Source organism: Vulpes vulpes, chromosome 12, assembly GCF_048418805.1.
Source record: "Vulpes vulpes isolate BD-2025 chromosome 12, VulVul3, whole genome shotgun sequence".
Taxonomy (NCBI): Eukaryota; Metazoa; Chordata; class Mammalia; order Carnivora; family Canidae; genus Vulpes; species Vulpes vulpes.
In genome coordinates, this window is record NC_132791.1 from 78,382,444 (window position 1) to 78,395,250 (window position 12,807).

The 12,807-nt window shown below is 43.7% G+C and overlaps 1 protein-coding gene across 9 annotated transcripts in view; it reads left to right on the plus strand.

The window, feature by feature from the left end:
* Positions 1–12,401, plus strand: part of RIPOR2 (RHO family interacting cell polarization regulator 2) — a 221,588-nt gene extending 209,187 nt beyond the window's left edge. For all 9 annotated transcript variants that reach the window (XM_072729012.1, XM_072729010.1, XM_072729013.1 and 6 more), the window contains 3 exons: positions 4,022–4,105; positions 6,706–6,796; positions 11,838–12,401. In XM_072729012.1, coding sequence (XP_072585113.1) covers positions 4,022–4,105; positions 6,706–6,796; positions 11,838–11,938 — 276 coding nt within the window. In that variant the 3' untranslated portion in view covers positions 11,939–12,401. The remainder of the gene's footprint in view (positions 1–4,021; positions 4,106–6,705; positions 6,797–11,837) is intronic.
* Positions 12,402–12,807: the final 406 nt, after the last annotated feature.

The window sequence follows — 12,807 nt, forward strand, 5'->3', positions numbered from 1 at the left end:
TCTTGAACCTTCAAAAAACCATAACTATTGAAACAAACTAGAAGTTGAATATTGGTTCATTTTTGATGCTTTTTACATTCCCCTCCCTTACTCCCAGCCCAAATAAGTAGGAAATACCTATTCTTCTGTCTATTGGGAAATTGTTGCTTCCCTCATCATCTAGGACCTGCCAGAGGAGATGCTTACTTACTATCTTGCATGGCGACCAAAAACTTCTTCACAGTGTGCCTCCCATTTGCTTCCTAGAATTCTTACCAATCCAAGTGTCATGGCAGCCACCATTTCTTGGGCAACTGCTTAAACTCAAGTGAGCAAGATGATGCTTATTTGTTCTGTGAGACTATATCTCTGCAAGGCACCGGGAAGTACCAAGGGCTTTCTTAAGTCAGAAACAGTGCCCACTTCTGACTCAACCCAGCAGAGTTTGGGTCCTCATGCTCAAAGGGACAGTGTGGTCCAGAAGTCTCATCCAAAGATCCTATACCAGTGGTGGACTGATCCAGGCCCATGGCCAGCACCTCATCCCTATGGAAGCATTGTTATAATGCAAACATGCCTGAGAGGAAGGACCATTTAAGTTGTTAATGGCCATTTAAGCCTTGGAATCTATGGTTTAGGGAAAGGATTAAACTTTGGTTTGGTGATTAAAACTTGGAGGCTCTTAGGAGGGAAACAAGAGGAAAATGGAAGAAAACAGAGAAGCATTGTGTGCTCAAGTTCATCCACTTGATGATGACTATGCAAAAGCCTAAGTGAAATGGGACATTTATTATTATTATTAACTCATAACAAACAAAAAGTATAAACAACCAAATGTCCATCAGCTGATGAATACTCAGAATGTGATCTCTCCTTACAATGCGATATCATTCAGCATAAAAGGAAGTACTGACACACGCTGTCACATGGACGAACCTTGAAGACATCCTGCTAAGTGAAAGTACAAGACTTAAAGGGCAATATATTATGTGATCCTGAATAAAACGTCTGCATGAGGCAAATCCACAGAGAAAGACCGGTGGTTGCCAGGAAATAGAGGGAAGAGCAATGGGAGTGACCACCAATGGGTACAGGATTTCTTTTTGGAGTGACAAAAAGGATCTGGAATGACGTTGTGGTGATGGTTTCTGAGTATAAGAGAAACCACTGAGCTATATACTTTAAAGGGTGAATATTATGGTATGTGAATCATATCTCCATTTTTTATATTTTTTTTAATATATTTTTTTTATTTTTGTATCTATGAGAGTCACAGAGAGAGAGAGAGAGAGAGAGAGAGAGGCAGAGACACAGGCAGAGGGAGAAGCAGGCTTCATACAGGGAGCCCGACGTGGGATTCGATCCCGGGTCTCCAGGATCGCGCCCTGGGCCAAAGGCAGGCGCCAAACCGCTGCGCCACCCAGGGATCCCCATATCTCCATTTTTTAAGAGTGGCATTGTTCTACAGAATTGAGAAAACAGGCCATGTTTAATCACAACTATGTGCCATATCATGAGCAAACACATCATCAAGTGGTTGATGACACTTTCAAGCACTTTCATCCAGGCACTATGGTGTCATCAGATTTGATGGGCATTCACTAAGTACAGAATATCATTCTAAGTGCTAGGAATTAAATAAATTTTAAAAACAAAAACCAGGGGACCCGGGTGGCTCAGTCCATTGAGCGTCTGAGTCTTGATTTCAGCTCAGCTCATGATCTCAGGGTTGTGGGATCAAGCCCTGTGTTGGGCTCTACACTCAGCGGGGAGTCTGCCCCCCTCTTCCCCTCTACCCACCCCACTTCCACATGCATGCTCGTTCTCTCTCTCTCTCTTCCTCTCTCAAATAAATAAATCTTAAAAAAAGAAAAGCCAAGGTCTTCGTCTTTATGGATCTTCAGCATCCACAGAGTCACTATTGTATCTTTCTCCTATAAACAAATATATGAATTCACAGATGTATATTAGAATAAAAGTAATACTACAGCTCTATTCATTGAGGGCTTACTGTGTGCCAGGATCTGTTTTCAGTCCCTGACACATGTCACAACATTTAAGAATCACAAAGACCTGTGAGTGTCTTATTATTCCAGCCATTTTGCATATTAACAGACTGAGGCACAAGAAGTTAAGTAAAATGCCAGAATCACACATGAGCAAGTTGAGAATCATATTAGAAGTAATATACTTATAAACACAGATGTATATAAGTAATGATAATTAGCTTAATAAGAACTAAGGAATATTAATAATTAGCCTAGTAAGATAATTAGTTTAATAAGAACCAAGGAAATGGAGCACTTAGGTGGCTCAGTGGGTTAAATATCTGTCTTCGGCTCAGGTCATGATCCCAGGGTCCTGGGATGGAGCCCTGCATAGGGTTCCCTGCTCAGCGGGGAGCCTGCTTCTCCCTCTCCTCCCTGCTCTCTCTCTCAATATCCGTCACTGTCTCTCTCTCTCTCTCAAATAAATAAAATAAAATATTGTTTTAAAAGAAGAATCAAGGGCAGCCCTGGTGGCGCAGCGGTTTAGTGCTGCCTGCAGCCCAGGGCATGATCCTAGAGACCCAGTATCGAGTCCCATGCCGGGCTCCCTGCATGGGGCCTGCTTCTCCCTCTGCCTGTGTCTCTGCCTCTCTCTCATGCTCTGTATCTCTCATGAGTAAATAAAATAAAATCTTTAAAAATAAATAAATAGGGATGCCTGGGTGGCTCAGCGGTTGAGCATCTGCCTTCAGCTCAGGTCCTGATCCCAGAGACCTGGGATCGAGTCCCACATCAGGCTCCCCGCATGGAGCCTGCTTCTGTTTCAGCCTGTGTCTCTGCCTCTCTGTGTCTCTCATGAATAAATAAATAAAATCTTTAAAAATAAGAAAGAAAGAAAAAGAAGAAAGAAAGAAGAAAAAGAAAGAGAGAGAGAAAGAAAGAAAGAAAGAAAGAAAGAAAGAAAGAAAGAAGAAAGAAAGAAAAAGAGAATCAAGGAAAATGTAAATTATAGGAATCAGGGAGAAAGATAGTACAGTCACATGGTGGTTGGTGAAGCAGGGCCTGGATCTTGAACCTATTTTGAGCTAACCAGGAATGAAGCCTTTCCAAAGGGCAGCAGAGCTCCCAGAGTTCCCTGTGCAAAGGAGGGCAACCGGGCACATCAGTGAGCGTGACAGGAACAGTGAGCAGCTGGATGGAGCGGGGAGCCACTTGCGTAGGAGCTGGGAAAGCCCCCTAAGAAGGCTTTGCAAGGTGATGCTGGCCACAAACACAGAGGGAAGGTGCTCTGCTCTTCTGAGAGAGGGGCCGTGGGTGTGCGCATGATGGACACCACATGCTCTTGACGAAGGGATCCCTTATCATCAGCGCTGGAAGCAGAAACATGGTGATGGTGATACAGGCATGAAATTAAGACCTTGACAAGATGTGTGGCTGCAGAAAAGAGGCAAATCTAAGAAATATACGGTATTGAGGAAGACATTCACTTGGTAAAAATAACAACTTATTTTTACACTGAGATTGGTATCCAGAGTATCAGTGTGCCATGCAGCAACCTCAGCGCCACGTCACTGCCTCCCCCCTCTCTTCCTTCCTGCTGGCATGTCATTTCCCCCTCGACTTCCCAACTGAACTCTAACCCACCCTTCCCAGCCTAGCTCACACATCGTGTCCACGCAGCCTGCCCTGGTCACTTTAGAAGGTGACTCTTCCATGTGACTCCCTAGCATCTTGCAGCTTTCTATGGAGCTAACACATTTCTTCTCTGCATTCCCTCTCAACAGCCTTAGCACTTTTGCTAGTCCTGAGGGTCTCCAGAAAGCTGTAAACATAACTCTGTATCTTTTAACTTCATATTCCCCAGTGTCTGTGACCTAATAGAATACAGGCAATTAATGAATTGAATTAAAAGACAGCTTTTTCAATAAATAAGAATTTTAATGAATTATTTTTTCTCTGAATGCAGTGTGACATGTCTCATTTTATCTAGGGTGATACCTCTAAAACTACAAACAACTCAAAATGTCTTCCTGGGGTCCCTACCTCTCTTTCAGGCCTTGCTCTATTACTGTGAAGTGCTGACAAAGGCAAACCTCCAGCTCCAGAAGGCAGCTTGTCTGGCTCTGAAAAGCCTGCAGGTAAAACGCAGCCTGAGAGGCCCTGACGGGTCAGCTTTGAGCAAGTCAAGGCCAAGTATACCTAACAGCTCTCTTCCCGTACCTGGAAGCACCTGCATTAGCAGGATATCTCACTTCCTTTGCTGTGGAAAGTATATTAGTTTGGGGATCCTTTTATTCATTTTATTTTTCCTTTCTTTTTTTCTTTTTTCTATAATTATTTAAATTCACTGTTGTTAATATATAGTGTATCATTAGTTTCAAAAGTAGAATTTGGTGATTCATCAGTTGCATAGAATACTCAGTGCTCATCCCATCACATGCCCCCCTCATGCCCATCACCCAGTTGCCCCCTTCCCACTGCCCCCTCCCCTACTGCAACCTGCAGTCTGTTCCCTAGAATTAAGAGTCTCTTATGGCTTGTCTCCCTCTGTTTTCATCTTATTTTATTTTTCCTTCCCTTCCCCTATGTTCATCTGTTTCATTTCTTAAATTCCACACTAAACCTGACTTTGTTTTGTTAGAGCCAACAACTTTCAGAAAATAATTATGGGTTTCGGGATCCCACAGGTCAGTGTCAGAAACCTAGATCTTTTCCCAAAAGAGAGATGATAGGATGATTTCACCAAATTTTCTCATGTGCAAAAAGAGCAGGGACAGATAAAATTTGCAAGGAAATACTAAAATTCAATGTGCCAATAAATTCCCAGATCTTTTCCCATAAACTGCTTTCACCAACAGCTCACCTGTCTTACCTATGTCAGGGGGAGCCGTCTCTGAGCCATGACAGAGCTAAAATGTAAATGAAAAGAGGGCTGAGAATTCCCCATGCTAAAGGGTTTGCTGTTCAAGGCACCTGGCTGCCTCAGTAGGTGAAGCATGCAACTCTGGATCTTGGAGTCGTGAGCTTGAGCCTCACACTGAGCGTAGAAATGACTTAAGGAAATTTAAAAAGAGGGAGAGAGAAAGACTTTGCCTTCAATAGGCAAGATTTAATGTTCAGCCTACCTTAAATCACCAAAAATAAAACTAATCTTCAATCTTGGATTGCCGTATGGGACAAAGGGCAGGGGCCTGCAGCCAGATGGGCATGAAGAAATTAAGGGGTTAACACTCAAAATCTTATGGACGCCTAGGTGCTCAGTTGGTTAAGCATCTGCCTTTGGCTCAGGTCCTGGGATCAAGCCCCACATTGCATTGGGCTCTCTGCTTGGTGGGGAGTCTCCTTTTCCCTCTGTTCCTCACCCTGTTCATTCTCTCTCTCTCTCTCTCTCAAATAAATTTTTAAAAAAGGATAGACAGCTCCAGTTGCTCCCAGCTCACCCACCTCTAGTGCTTGTATCTCAGGGGATTGTACAGTTCATCCCCACACTGACCAGCCCTACACCACGTAGGCCCCACTTCCTTACAGCCCAAATCAGTGCACTCTCTCCCCACTCTGCTCACTGGATCCGAGCCACCTTCCCACCAGTTTCTGCCTCCTTGGAGTCTGAACTCCTTCCATGCGTGCTCCCCACTAAGGTTAGAATGCTCTTAATAAGACACAAATCCTGCTTCTAAAGCTCTTCTGTGGCTTTCCATGATTCTAAGAATGAAGTTCAAAATCCTTAGTGTGGTTTGTAAGGCCCTCCTTGACTGAGGCCCTGTCACATGCTGCTCGCTCTCCTTGCCTGGAAGTTATTTCCCTTTCTGCACCCCCCAACACAAACACACCCCTACCACTTGCCCAAACTTGGCTAATTGCTCTAAGACACCACTTCCTCTGTGAAGACTTCCCTGGTCAGACCAGTTCACATTTCCCAGCTGTGCTCTGTGCTCGCACCCTGACCAGCCTGCCCCTCATTATAACAATTACCTGTCCCACCGTCTGTCTTTCCACTGGATCATAAAGTCTTGAGGGCCAGAATCAAGTCTTGTTCATTGCTGAGTCTCCCATGCCTGGCCAGCCACCCGGTTCATGGAGCACTGGATAAATGGGGAGAATCCAACAGAAGGATTCCCACCACCGACCTTTACTCTCTGTTTTGGCACAGAAGCTAAACATGATGAGTTCTTAAATTAGCACTGTGCTGGGGCCAGGTGCAGAGGAAAGAACCACCAGGAGTGGATTCCCTTTTGGAAAGGCAGGCTAGACACCTGGCGTCCAACACCTGGTATCCTCTGTGAAGTGGGGAATGTAGCAGATTGTCAAGGTTCCTGCGAATACGAACCCTGGGCTCCATCCCAGGAAATTCTAGTGCAGCGAATGCATCTTGGAATGACTCCCAGGAGTCTGTGCTTTTAAAAGAGCCCCCTACGTGATCTGACACTCAGCGAGGTGTGGGAACCCCTGTGTGAGGGTCCCAGCTATGGGATAGTCCATCTCATGTGACCCCAGACAGAAGTGTCAGAAGATTATTTTTTTTTTAATTTTTTATCTATTTATGATAGTCACACACACACACAGAGAGAGAGAGAGGCAGAGACATAGGCAGAGGGAGAAGCAGGCTCCATGCACCGGAAGCCCGACGTGGGATTCGATCCTGGGTCTCCAGGATCGCGCCCTGGGCCAAAGGCAGGCGCCAAACCGCGGTGCCACCCAGGGATCCCAGAAGATTATTTTAATGACTTTCTCCCTGCAGGCCACTGAAAGCATTAAAATGCTGGTGACGTTGTGTCAGTCCGACACTGAAGAAATCAGAAACGTGGCCTCGGAGACCCTCTTGTCTCTCGGTGAGTTCTTTTTCACAACTGTTTGCTTTTGGCACTCTCGAAGGGAACTGGAAGGAAATGTTTCATGTGCATTGAGCAGTTTCCCTGTGGGCTCTCTGCTCACACACAGGGTATGTGACACACACACACGGTATATCACACTCACACATATACACAGAGTGCGTCACACACACAGCGGGTATGTCACACACAGAGTATGTGGCACTCACATAAGCTATGCACACTCACATACACACAGGGGATGGCACATTCACACACACACGTTTGAGAAACCAAACAATTTCCATCTTGCTTCAATGCCCTGTTCTCACCATCTGGGTGTTGAGTGTGAGAGTTGCTCTCTGGAGCCTTTCTAGATGGATTGGTCTATGCAGTATTTGGAATCAAGAACACAGAATTTGAACCATGAGGCAGAGGCAACAGTCAGGAATCCAGGTGGGATGGCGAGGTTGGGCTGACACTCCCAGGGGGGGTGATGCCTGGCTGGTATTGCGGAGATGTGCCTCAGGGAACGCTGTAACCTCCTGCTCCCGTGGCCTCACCCTGGCTCTCAGGCCACCTTTTGGTTGCTCTACTGGCCACCTGGGTCCTCACATCAGAGAAAAGAAGTGAGGTATTTATTTTATTCTGGAATACCTAGATAAATCTTCCCCTTCATTTATCTTTGGTTCATGCCACCATGCTTCCTACCTCTATTCTTGCTGGGGAGTGGGGAGGGTGGAGAGAGGCTTTTTTAATCCTGTATAACAGAGTTGTTACTTTATTAGTGCATCTACTCTTCGTGTGTAAAGACTATACTCCCAGTCTTCAAATCTAATCCGGCCGATAATACTCGTTGGAAATAAGCCACCAAAAAAAAAAAAAAAAAAAAAAAAGGAAATAAGCCACCTTGGCTTGACTATAGTAGCTTTATAACGTAAGGGAGAATCTCATGGCATTTATAATCACCGTGAAAATCACATTCACTGGTAGGTGTCCTTTCTTACAGTTACTGGTTTAATAACACTTCCTTCTGCCACTGAATATATCATGCGATGCACATAAATCCAAGCCAGCATGCATATTTGCTTAAAGGATAAGACAGTTATTCCTTATGGCTGTTTTAAGCACACAAATTATTTAATTCCCTAAAAATGTGCCCCGGGTGTTATTACCTTGAACTTCTTTTAACCCTTCATGTTCTGAAATAACAATGAAGGCAAGCCTGATGTTTGTAAAGCAGAGCCAGCAATTTTGCTTTATCTGGTGCGACCCGAAGAAGTCGATCCCTGTGGGATGTGCCCCAAGATTCACTTGAGCGGCACGAACAGCAGCATCTCCAGGAGTGATCATCATGCCCTCTTCTCCTTGGCTTTTATTTTTTAGATTTGATTTAAGACAGAGCACATGAGTGCAGGAGAGGGGCAGAGGGAGAGGGAGAAGCAGACCCCCCCCCACCTCCTCCACTGACCAGGGAGCCGCATGTGGGGCTCAATCCCAGGACCCTGGGATCAAGATCCAAACCGAAGCCAGCCGCTTAACCAACTGAGCCACCAGGGCACCCCTTTACTTTGGCTCTTCATCTGCATGGCTCCCCCAATCCCTGTGCCCCTCCCCACAAGCTTGGGGCTCTCAACACTAGCTGCAGGTTGGAATCACCAACTAAGCTTTAAGATATTCCCATGCCCGGGCTTTGCTTCCAAAACAGCTTTCCACTGGACCCTTGAAAGCCTCCCAGGTGATCCTAATATGTAATAAGTTGGAACTGAATGTTCTGAGTCTCCTTTGACCGTAATACACAAATACTGTGCATTTTTATCTCACACAGATGAATCAGTAATTGTATTCAGTAAATCCTCCTGTGGCAATGGGGCTGTACTAGGTATGAGCTGTCCTGTAGGGCAGCCAGTATTCACTGTGGCTATTGAGCATTTCCACGTGGCTACTGTGAATGAGGAACTGAAGTTTAATTTTATTTAATTTTGAGTAGTTACCACTTAAATTTATATTGCCACAGGAGACCGGAGGCCACCATGTTGGGCAGAGCAGTTGTCCCCATTTGCTATGGCCTTTCATTGTGTCCCAGCTGGATCTCAGTCCAGTTTGCAAGCACACTGCCTGACATCCCAAAGAACAAGCTCTTTCTCCTCCAACACAGGGCTGTGTTCACAGGTCTGCTAAAGACCAGAGGAGGAGCCAACACACATCATCACCCACTGAAAACTGAACTTTAGTAAGGGTGAGGTGCCCTGCCAGGCTGGCCCTGGTCATGTCTCTACAGTAATGTTCAGTTACATCTGTAGAGTATTTGCTCTGCACAGGACACTATTTTGAGGGAGCTTCATGGTTTAGTTCATTTAATCCTCCCAAGGACTCCATGAGAGAGACGTGCACAGTCCCATTTTACAGGGGGGCACATTGAGGCATAACTTACCTATGGACTCCCAGACCTCAGAGGACACTGTGATGGTATCCTGACCACCTAGACTCTGTGGGACTCTAGGAAAAGAATTTGAACACTTCTAAACTGGAATATATCCATGAGCAAACTAGGAAATGGCTGGGTAATCGCTGTTTTTTAAATAGTGTTAGCCAAGGTATCCAAGGTATGTGCAAGTGGGCAAGAAGCATGGTATGCATGGTACTATGTTTAATGTTTTATATATCAGGGTGTTGTGTAAATATTTTGTTTCTAATAAAGGGTTCTACTCCAAAGTAATAAGAGGTAAAAAAAAAAATAGCATTTGCCTTAGAAAAGTCAAGGCATGCAGAAACAATCAACAGAGATCTCTAAAAATTGGTGGTCTTTGCCTAGAGAAGAGTTCACTATGTTCTTTTAAATGCAAGTGAATCCCTACTTCTGTATCTGATGTATTACTAAAAAAAAATAAATTAAAAAATTTTAAATTCTAAATTAAAAAATTAAAAATTAAAATCCCTGGTTTTGTACCAGATATATTACTGGGGGGAAAAAACCCCTAAAAGCAAAGACAAACTTTTGGTTGATCAAGAAACTTCTGTTTTCAGGGACTATATTATAAAACCCATAATTACACTCCTTTTCAAAAACCCACTAACATCAATGTATTTCCAGCTTTTCATGAATCTTTTTTTAAAGATTGTATTGATTTATTTATTCATGAGAGACACACACACACAGAGAGGCAGAGACATAGGCAGAGAGAGAAGCAGGCTCCATGCAGGGAGCCCGATGTGGGACTCGATCTGGGATGCTGGGATCACACCCTGGGCCAAAAGCAGATGCTCAACTTCATGAATCTTTCTTACTTTTCTTCTTCACAATGAACTTCTGATTGAGCACCATTCATTACTTCCATCTTTCTCCTTGTATTAAATGCATGAATGCCTGCTTCTTATCACCAGTTATCTGTGATTTTTTCCCATTTCCTAATCATTGTTTTATATAGGAAAGATGGAATGGAATATTCAAATAATTTGCAAATAAATGTTGGCTGTTCGAGATAGTATTACTGACAGAAGTGACCTAGCAGCTGGCTGGTGGCTGGATCACCATGTGTGTCCAAGGCAAAGAGAATTTTTTAGCTGAAGTTTGAAAGCCTAGATTTGACTTTCGTAAAAGACCGTTTAGATATGCCAATATAGGGCAGCCCGGGTGGCTCAGCGTTTTAGCACCGCCTTCAGCCCAGGGCATGATCCTGGGACCTGAGATCAAGTCCTACCTCGTCGGGCTTCCTGCATGGAGCCTGCTTCTCACTCTGCCTGTGTCTCTGCCTCTCTCTCTCTCTGTCTCTCATGAATAAATAAAAAAATTTTAAGATTTTTTTTTATTTATTTACTCATGAGAGACACATACATAGAGAGAGAGGCAGAGACACACAGGCAGAGGGAGAAGCAAGCTCCATGCAGGGAGCCTGACATGGGACTCAATCCCGGGTCTCCAGGATCACGCCCTGGGCTGAAGGTGGCGCTAAACCGCTGAGCCACCCGGGCTGCCCAAATAAAATCTTAAAAAAAAAAAAAAAAAAGATATGCCGGGGATCCCTGGGTGGCTCAGCAGTTTGGCGCCTGCCTTTGGCCCAGGGTGCGATCCTGGAGTCCCGGGATCGAGACCCGCATTGGGCTCCTGGCATGGAGCCTGCTTTTCCCTCTGCCTGTGTGTCTCTGCTTCTGCCTCTGTCTCTCTCTGTGTCTCTCATAAATATATAAATCTTTAAAAAAAATAGATATGCCAATATATAATGTAAAAAAATAAAAACCATGTCGAAGTTCAATGCTTTGAAGTCAAGGGCCAGTCATGCTGAAATCCCTAACATACATAAAATATAATCCATATGATTTCTCAGGAAGAAATCTATTATGTGAAATTATCGCAATCAAATGCCCATAGGACTTCTACTGTTTCATACTCTTGACATCCTTATAGTCTCTGGCATTAACTGAAAAGTTCCTGGTTCTTCTACAAAGGAAAAAAGAAACAAACCAAAAAGCAGACTGAACTATAAAGAACAACCTGCTGGTCACCAGAGGGCAGGTGTGGGAGGTGAGAGGTGAAGGGGATTAAGAGGACACTGATCGTGATGAGCACTGGGTAATGTATAGAATTGTTGAATCACTATATTGTACAGCTGAAACTAGTACAACACTGTACGTTAACTATGTTGGAGTTTTTTTAAAGATATAAAGGAAATTCTTGATTGTTTAAACATTGCCTAGAAAGCAACATAATTAAGAATAACGGAAGATAGGGGATCCCTGGGTGGCTCAGTGGTTTAGCACCTGCCTTAGGCCCAGGGCATGATCCTGGAGTCCCGGAATCAATTCCCGCATCAGGCTCTCTGCATGGAGCCTGCTTCTCCCTCTGCCTGTGTCTCTGCCTCTCTCTCTCAGTCTGTGTGTCTCATGAATAAATAAATAAAATATTTTTTTTAAAAAAAAGAATAACGGAAGATTATGTCCTTACCTAAAGTCAACATTAGCAAAACACAACAATCTCTCCCCCAACAACCAGTATTATTATCCTGAGTGATGAATAAGAAACTTCGGTTTCAACTGCTGTTCATTTTGGATGTTCTGTATGCAGGAGAAGACGGGAGGCTGGCGTATGAACAGCTGGACAAGTTTCCTCGAGACTGTGTTCACGTTGGAGGACGTCATGGAACTGAAGTTGCTACAGCCTTTTAATGAACTCTCCCTAACGGTTGTCTTAATAAATGGCCCTGTTCATCGAGATGGTGCTGGGATTGAGCTGGAATGCTTAAAACTTGAAGAGTTCCATTGAGGTTGTCCGGAAATGTAACCTGTTATAGATAGGATATCTACTCTTCCTTTGGCCATTAGAATAGGACTACCTATTACTCTGTAGATTACACTGTCGCTTGCGTCTGACAGTACTTAGTAAAAGAGTCCATCTTATCTCATATGTATGGAATTTTAAAATAGCCATCTTTGTACTTTTTTGAAAGTTCTTCTTTAAGCCTAAAATAGTCACGTGATACTTTGACGACTATTATACACCTTGCAGTTTTTCTCTATCGTGTTCTCAGGGTTGAGTGGCCCCATTTAACTACCTAATTTTACCTTCATGCAAAGCACAAAAAAAGAATTTCTTCAAATAAAAGTTTGCCTGCAGAACTTGGTAAAGTGACACATTGTGAGAGTTTAGTTTATCTTTTAATGTCATTTTTTTTCAAACCTCCGCGACTTCCTTTGTTTCTTTTCTCCATCCTGGAAATTTCAGAAGCATGTTTCCATGAGGGTTAAAAGACAGGTAAATGACTGAGAACTACCTTTTTAAGACTATAGCCCTAAAAAAAAAAAAAAAAAATCAAAGTTTAAACTTTTTTTAAACAAGAGCCATTTTTCTTATGATACTTTTACAATAGAGGTATTTTGCTGCTAAGACAAATCAAAACCAAAAGTCAAGGATTCAGAAAGCTGTGATGCTCTTTGAAGTAGAAGAGCTTGGAAGTTGGAAGATGACTCTTAATGGGGCAGGAGCAGAAGGACATAACAAGTGGTCCTTGCTTCCATAGGAATTACCATGAGATTAG